Raw genomic sequence first — 8,501 nt, forward strand, 5'->3', positions numbered from 1 at the left:
AGCTTTAAAAATACCCCTTTATTTAAATAATTGAACTTAAATACACCCCTGATATTGCAACACAAGTGAAATACACCCTTAAATTCTTGCCAAATTTAGGGGCATTTTCAACACTTCTCTCGACTTTTTATTAAGAGCCCCATGCTCCTACAAGAGTTTGAAATCACTTGTTATGTCATGTGACAGATGGAGATGTATTAGGAGTGTCTCTAAGTTTAGTTAGTCAAGTAAGTATTTTCTATCAATACTTTTGGAGAATAAACTACTCCCTCCGTTTCACAAAAAATGGTCTAGTTTGATTTGGCACGGAGTTTAAGAAAATAAAGATGACTTTTGAATCTTGTGGTCCTAAAGTAAGTTATGTCAAATGTACAAAATTGCCCTTTAATCTTGTGGCCTTAAACATGCCACGTGGAAAACTGAAATTAAAATATTACTAAAAAAGGAAAGAAGTCGTTCTTTTTGAAACAGACTAAAAAGAAAAGGATGTCATTCTTTTTGAAACGGAGGAAGTAATAATTTACGCCAAATTTAGGTATGTTTTCAATATTACACTCATTATAATTTTTTTTAAACAAACTAAAAAGAAAATGTTATAGAAACGGAGAATAATAATTTTCAAATAATTATAAACACCTATTAATATTAAGAATTTAGGCAATAAACTAGTACTGCAATACTGTTTCTAAGGTGATTTGACAATGACAGAGTTATAAAAAGGATATGGCATTTAACAATCTAACATTAATGATGAAGAATGGATTTTCTACAAAAATATAGCCAATGAGAATTGAAAGCAAATAAAGAAGATATAATTCCACCATCCACGCTGGCAAATGGAAGATGTAGGCCCTACAAGAAACAAGCATGTGGAGATCGAAGACGCCACGTGTGAAACGAAGAAATCCACGTGGCGAAGTGTGGGAGGAAGGTCGAGATCGCGCTTCTCATTTTACACTCAACCTCTTATCAACAAAACGAAATCCCTCTTCCCTCAAAATTGAAGCCTCATTTTGTCTCTCTCTTTTGTTTACTTGGACAAAGAGAAAACTGCCGTCTCTTTCATCTTTTTTTTCGAAAAAGATAGGAGCAGCTGCTTCAGCCCCGCCATGTCCGCTATTGCTACTTCTGCTGCTCTCTCTTTTCCTTTCTCTTTTTGCCGCTCAACTAAGACTTATACTAGAAAGGTAACTCTTTTCTACTATTCCTATTGCTCGAATACATGATTTATAGTTACATAAACATATCTCACACTACAATTGCATTAATTGGGACGGAGAGAGTATATAAGCTGCTAAGTGTTTTTCTAGAAAAATGTTAAAATGAGTCAATTGACATGTTGAAGAAGACGACATTTTATGGGCAAATTACGTTGTCGTGTGCCTTTTTGATGATTGTATTCAAATACATGAGTGTTTTTGATTAATAGCCGGTGATAGTTGAGAGAAGAAACGTAAGTGCATTTACAAAATTCGTTAAAAGTGATACTTCAGTTGTGTTTTTGACTATTATTTCGTCTTAATAATGTGTACTAAGTGTTGGTTGGATCAAGTAATGAAGTTACCAGTTAAGATAGTTGTAAAGCAAAATGATTTCTGCCCATAAGTGAGGGGAGTTTATTTATTCCTTTTGCTGGAAAATGTTTTCTAACTAAAAACCAGAGAAAGAATGAGCTTCTTCCTCGTGGACTCTGTTGCATAACTTATTTGTGGCATGTTTTTAATTTTTATGCTCTAGTGTATGTGTATCGGGTAGAAAAGTAGTAGTTCATGTAGTAATCAGTTACCCATTGGATTATTTGGGAAGTTATCTCAATCTGAATATACAGAACTGTACACAACTTGCATTTTCTCCATCAGATGAATTATTGAGTGGACGATAATTCTGCAATTTGTTCATTGTCAGTGTTTCAAAGGTGGTTTTGGAGTGTTTGCAGTGTATGAGGAGGCAGCGGGTATTGAGTTAACAAACAAGAAAAGCTCCTGGTTGACAATCTTTGATGTGGAAGATCCAAGGTCAAAATTCCCTCAATCTAAAGGGAAGTTCCTGGATGCAAATCAAGCTTTAGAAGTTGCTAGATTTGATATACAGTATTGTGATTGGCGAGCTCGTCAAGACGTACTTACGATAATGCTCCTGCACGAAAAGGTTGATTCTCGTACATCATGTGTTACCCCTTAGCTTCATTTCCGCTAATTAGTGATAAATCCTTCTTTGGCATTGTTTCAATTTTTTCTCGTCATAGTTTTCTTCTTTTTCATCCTTGTACTAAGTCGTGTGACTGGTGGATACTGTGTGAGTAGGTTGTGGAAGTATTGAATCCTCTAGCACGGGAGTATAAATCTATTGGAACTGTGAAGAAGGAACTCGCGGATTTACAAGAAGCACTTTCTCAGGCCCATAAAGAGGTATATACTACTTTGATCCCATTGAACAAAGTTATGCTGTTGGATACAAGTTACTCCTTTCTAGATTTTTGGGTAGATATGTAACACATCAAATATTTTCCCTTTATTATTGGTTGTTCAGGTTTAGTTTCCTTTTATCTGTAAAACCTATTGAAGCAAAACAGGTTTTCTTAAGAAAAAATGGCTAATTTCATAAATCATAGATAAACTAGTTCAAGAATCTTACTTGTCAAAAAGAAAAATGAAAACCCAACACAAAAAGCAAGTTTAGGATTTCGTGTACTTCCATATAAGCCAAGATTTGTATCTAAAGTAGTGATAGCAACAGGTACATATATCTGAGGTGCGGGTTTCTGCTGCTTTAGATAAGCTAGCTTACATGGAAGCGTTGGTTAATGATAGGCTTCTACCAGAGAGGAGTACAGAAGAATCAGATTCACCGTCTTCATCTCCTGGTATGTCTACAGTATCTAGAGACACTGTTAAAAGCAAGCAGCCTAGGAGAACCCTCAATGTGTCAGGTCCTGTTCAAGAATACAGCCCCCATTTGAAGAACTTCTGGTATCCTGTTGCTTTCTCCGCTGATATTAAGGATGACACCATGGTAAGTCAATTACCTGATTTATGTAATAATCTTATTTGCAGAACTGCAGACAACATGCTACCAATTTCTATGTTATATATATCTACAAACTAATAAGTCCCCTGGGAAAATGAAAAGGACATACTTAAATAATAAATTACTAAAATGAACTGATTCAATACTCTGATGCCAACCAATAACATGTTGTACCATCTCCTTTCTAACTTTCTGAGAGAAAAGAGAACGCATTTTTTATTGTTTTTGCTGTATTCTAGTGTCTCGTATGTTGATGGTTATTTGACTATAATGTATCAGATACCAATTGAATGCTTTGAGGAACCATGGGTGATTTTTCGTGGGAAAGATGGAAAACCTGGATGTGTCCGGAACACATGTGCACATAGAGCCTGCCCCCTTCATTTGGGTTCAGTGAAAGAGGGTCGAATCCAATGTCCTTATCATGGTGAGAATAGACGAATCTAAGCATTCTTCAGTGCAAATTTCCTATCTAGGATATAATAAAACACTTGATCAATTTGGTGTTTGATACGTGGAGAGTGCATGCAATAACTGACATTTACTTCTACGTTTGTTTGATGATCCTTAGGGTGGGAATATTCAACAGACGGGAAATGTGAGAAAATGCCATCAACAAAATTTCTGAATGTCAAGATCAAATCTCTGCCATGCTTTGAGCAAGAAGGAATGATATGGATTTGGCCTGGAAATGATCCTCCTACAGCCACTCTTCCTTCTCTACTTCCACCTTCTGGATTTCAAATCCATGCAGAGGTTTGAATCACTGAAAAACCATTTTAATTGTTAATAGGAAAACCATCTAACAACAGTAAGTTAACTCTTTCTGCTCCATTCTTGTTGTTCTTTAAACTGGCAGATAGTGATGGAACTTCCAGTGGAACATGGGTTGCTTTTAGACAATCTGTTGGATCTTGCCCATGCACCTTTCACCCATACATCTACGTTTGCTAAAGGATGGAGTGTCCCAAGGTTTGTTGTTATTCTAATGATTTAAAATAGTTTAGAAGTTAAGAGTAACACTAGTTTACAAATCTTCTGTTTGAAATTAAACAAAATGCCAACCATTGTTGAAATCAATCGCCACCTTAGACATTAAGGAGCTGAGGGCATAATTCTTGGTGTCCTGCATATTTTCTTAACAACATACTGGATTACAATGTGAAAAGATTCTTTTCGAGGATACTGAGTTAGATTAGTTGATAACTCTTACCTTACAGATCAATAATTCTTCAAGTCCCAAAATGAATTTTCTAAAGGAGAGTTGACTACATTTTATATTTGAATTCATATAGTTTCATGGAAAATAAAAAATTTGTCATCTTGATTACAAATCTATGACAATGGTTCGTGCTCATGTACATTGCGTAGAAAAAAGATATTATGGAGCACAATTAGCTAAAAAAGATGTTTCCACTTTCTAACAATCAAAACAATGTGATACTATATTTTTCTTGTTTACTTTGTTGATGGAGAAGGTGAAGGCGTGGTGGTTCTTGTACCTGTCTGATTAATAAAGTCTGGCAATGATAGCCCAGAGATGTGAACACTTGTTACCTTTCTTTTTCAGCTTTGTAAATTTTTTGACTCCAGCATCGGGTCTGCAAGGATATTGGGATCCTTATCCAATAGATATGGAATTTCGACCACCTTGTATGGTTCTATCAACCATTGGAATCTCAAAGCCAGGCAAATTGGAGGGGCAGAGCACCAAAGAGTGCTCTACACACCTTCACCAACTTCATGTATGTTTACCTGCATCTCGACAGAAGACAAGGTTGCTATATAGGATGTCACTGGATTTTGCTCCCATATTAAAACACATGCCTTTCATGCAATATGTGTGGAGGCATTTTGCTGAACAGGTTAGATTCTATCCTTAACATTGGTAGTGTCTGTCATTACATATAACTCGTAATGATGTAAAAATCGGTGTCATTGACTTCTTCAAGATGCATCACCTGCACAAATCACAATACCTATAATGACGAGTTCTCCTGCATAAACGTTCTCAGGTTTTAAATGAAGACCTACGGCTTGTGATTGGTCAACAAGACCGGATGCTCAAGGGTGCTAACATTTGGAACCTGCCTGTATCATACGATAAGCTAGGAGTGAGGTATAGAATATGGAGAGATGCTGTAGAGAGTGGAGCAAAGCAATTGCCATTCAGCAAATGAAACATGGAACTAATCCAAGGATAGATTTTACATCTCAAGATGATCCTTAGTTCTTTGAAGAACTTCAGTTTCTGAGAATCTCTGTTGGTATATAACGCAATTGCCACACTTGTTGCTCTGAGGATATACCAGAGCATCCTGAAAATGAGATGATTTCATTATAGCTTCCCTTGTAAAAAATAAACTGTACACTAATTGTTTTTAGGTTCATGTACAGTTTAAACAACCTTGACCCCGCCCATCAATCCTTTCATGTTTTCCCTAGCATGCCTCCTAGAAAATCTGGAGGCTCTATTGAAAGTCATGGAAATGGTCCTCCAACTTGTATCATAGTATCAATCTTTTCGAATTTTTGAATTGTATACACAATTTTTTCGCCAAAATGAAGTAATAGGAAGATCTGATGTCTAGCTGTTTTGCCCCAAAGTGTATTTTTGTCGTCCAAACTTATGTTCTTTCAGTGACGAGTCCATGGATGGAATTGCTTAAAACAAAATTTTGATATCTTTTAATTCAACAACATGATATGTATATACTAATTACAAGACAAGAAGAGTAACATAATTACAAAGTATTTCAAACCCTGAAGCGTCTGTTATTACATATAGAATATTCATTCACAGTGCATTACCACAGAAGGGACAGAATCGGAAATCGCCGTCCACTTCCCGGCGACAGAACTGACACCTAAGAACGTCCGGGACCTCAGCCGTGGATGACGGCGGAGGAGGAGTTAGAGATTGAGGGAAGAAGAGTTTGCAATTGTTGCAGTACATCACCGGCTCTTTTCCCGGCCATCTCCACACCGGAACAAAGAAGAACTTGAGAACCTTTTCATAATCGACGAGGTCAGCGCGTGATCCGCACGCAATGCACCTCCCTGCCCCGCTCTTCAATACCTGTCTCGCCTGCTGCTCTAAGCCTCCTACGAAGAAGAAGAACATTGTTTATGATACTTTGATTTGTTGATTGGGTTATGAATTAGTGCAAACTGCAAAGTGGAGTTTTTGAAGAGATGGAGAAGAAAGGCGTAGAGTGTTGAAGAAAATTTCTAGAGGATTCGTGGGTATTTTGGTAGGCTTGAGAATCAAGTTATTCGGGTATTGTTCGTTGGGTCACTGATGTCCAGCTCATTAGTGTTATTGGCCCGTTTAGCTAGCTAAATACAAATTCAAGATTTTGCACGGATAGTCCCTTTTTCAAGGTGATTTTTTATTTTTATTTTTTATTTAAATGAAAATTTATAGATTAAAGTATTTTTAACTATAAATTTCGCAAGTCGTATATCATCTTATTCGCAAGACATAAGTTTAGAGAGCTATTATCTTATATGGCAAGATTTAAAATCTGTAATAATAAGTTATGCCTGGAAGATATAACTTTATGGGTTTTGTAGGAACTAAAATTATGTCTTACATTTGTTGGTTACGAACTGAACTTATCTTTCTAAATGATATAAGTTATGTAGTAAGTAAGCGGCATAACTTATTTTTCCTTATCACTTAAAAATAGGGATATTCGTGCAAATGACCTTTACAGATTTGACCGCTCGTCAAAGATAATTAAAACTTCTAGCCATATCATATATATATATATATAAATTAAAAAGTATAAATGTTAATTGTGTATACAATATGTACATTATGTGTATACCACAATTAAGTAGACCAAATCTTCGCATAATAAACTACTCAAGTCTCAATGACTTTTTGTTCTCTATTTTCACTATAACTGTCTCAATATCTTATGTTGGCGACAAATTTTGAGAGCAATTTATTGGATGAGACTGGTAAGTTGGCCATATTGATTTGCTCATGAGGAATAATATCACCAACCTGCTGATTTTGAAGTTGTTTTTTTAACTGAATCTCTACGAAATTTAAGCAGATTTTATTGAGAGTATTATCCCCGAATAAACCTGCATTATGATATCCGACTATTTGATTAAAATTTCAATACATACTAAACATCGAGTGGAAAAAAATAAAAAGTAAAGCAGTTCATCTAACAAGTTCTCTTTCCAATATGGAAGGTTATCATCAGGTATTTCAAAAATTTTGGTGAGGAAGATGCTTGTACAACCTAAAATCAGAAAAAGTTTCATCAACAAGGGTTGTGGTGTAGTGATAAGTACTTCTTTATCCTTAACCAAAGGTCTTGAGTTTGAGTATCTCTAGATACGGAGTCGCCTTTGTTATGGAGCGTTTTACCCACTAATGTGAGACTTTCTGACGCGAATCCAAATTTGTCAGGATCCAATGTGGGTACCAAACACCAGGTAAAACCCCCCAAAAAAAAATCACAAAAAAGATATATTTATTGATTATTATTTTTGGTTTGGAGGGTGGTCGTCCACACGGATGGCCTGGGATCGATTCCCCTTCAATGTCTTCTGACCTGTCGCATAGGCTTGCCTAGTGCGGTTTACATCCCCTGTGTGGTTTGCAGCTATTACACAGTGGGAAGTTTACCCAGTGCTCACCATAGAGTGTTCATCCGAAGGACAAAGATTAGGACAAAAATAGCGACTATGGGTTATCCTTGGATTCCAATAAAAAAAAGTAATACAATGTAAAATATTGTATGTGGTGGTATATACATGAGTCAGTTTGATTCGATTTTTATCAAAAATCAACCCAAACCAACTATATCGATCTGGTTAGTTTGATTTCTTAATCACGTAAATACTATTTCAATCTTGTTTTGTTTGAATTGTAGATGAAGTTTTAATAAATTACTATGTCCAATAATAATGACAAACATCTAATCACACAATTAAACACAGTAGCTCCTTGCCCTATTACTAGTGTGCCAAACCAATATAACTAATATATCTAGCAAGTCTAACAATATTTCTCAATGATAGATGCGTTCAAACTTATCGAAAAATAATTAAAAACAGGAGTCAACATAAAACTTTAAAAATGATATACATTTGGTTTAGTTTAAAATCTATCAATAATATACCATCTCAAATTTGAAGAAAAAAACAAACAAATATATGTTGAAATATGAATATGAAAAAATAAATAGGTTGACAAATTTGAACCACACTTGATAAAAAGTGACGATACACGTAAATTTAAGTATTGTTTAAAGTGTATACTTTTTACAAAATAAATAAATAAAATATTTGAAGTATATAATTATATCAAATATTACATCCAGCAGAGAATCACAAATATTTCTTGCTCTATATATATATATATATTATTTTTTTTTTATTTTTATTTTTATTTTTATTTTTAAATTCTTATATGAAGTCTTAAAAGAATAAATGTGGCATGCCTAGTT

General features: G+C 35.1%; 2 protein-coding genes across 2 annotated transcripts; one reads left to right on the plus strand and one right to left on the minus strand.

Moving 5' to 3' along the window:
• The first annotated feature begins 1,075 nt into the window (after positions 1-1,075).
• Positions 1,076-5,594, plus strand: LOC125838054 (chlorophyllide a oxygenase, chloroplastic-like). Its single transcript, XM_049517111.1, has 9 exons — positions 1,076-1,187; positions 1,906-2,148; positions 2,304-2,408; positions 2,737-3,012; positions 3,307-3,454; positions 3,599-3,783; positions 3,887-3,999; positions 4,598-4,892; positions 5,043-5,594. Exons 1-9 carry the CDS (start codon positions 1,110-1,112, stop codon positions 5,205-5,207), a joined length of 1,608 nt encoding a protein of 535 aa, XP_049373068.1. The 5' UTR covers positions 1,076-1,109; the 3' UTR covers positions 5,208-5,594.
• A 155-nt stretch (positions 5,595-5,749) lies between these two features.
• LOC125838109 (uncharacterized) lies at positions 5,750-6,228 on the minus strand. The gene has a single exon (XM_049517164.1). It carries the CDS (start codon positions 6,149-6,151, stop codon positions 5,825-5,827), a length of 327 nt encoding a protein of 108 aa, XP_049373121.1. The 5' UTR covers positions 6,152-6,228; the 3' UTR covers positions 5,750-5,824.
• Positions 6,229-8,501: the final 2,273 nt, after the last annotated feature.

The sequence above is a fragment of the Solanum verrucosum genome, unplaced genomic scaffold, assembly GCF_900185275.1.
Source record: "Solanum verrucosum unplaced genomic scaffold, falcon-dt-bn FXZP01000079.1, whole genome shotgun sequence".
NCBI classification, from domain to species: domain Eukaryota; kingdom Viridiplantae; phylum Streptophyta; class Magnoliopsida; order Solanales; family Solanaceae; genus Solanum; species Solanum verrucosum.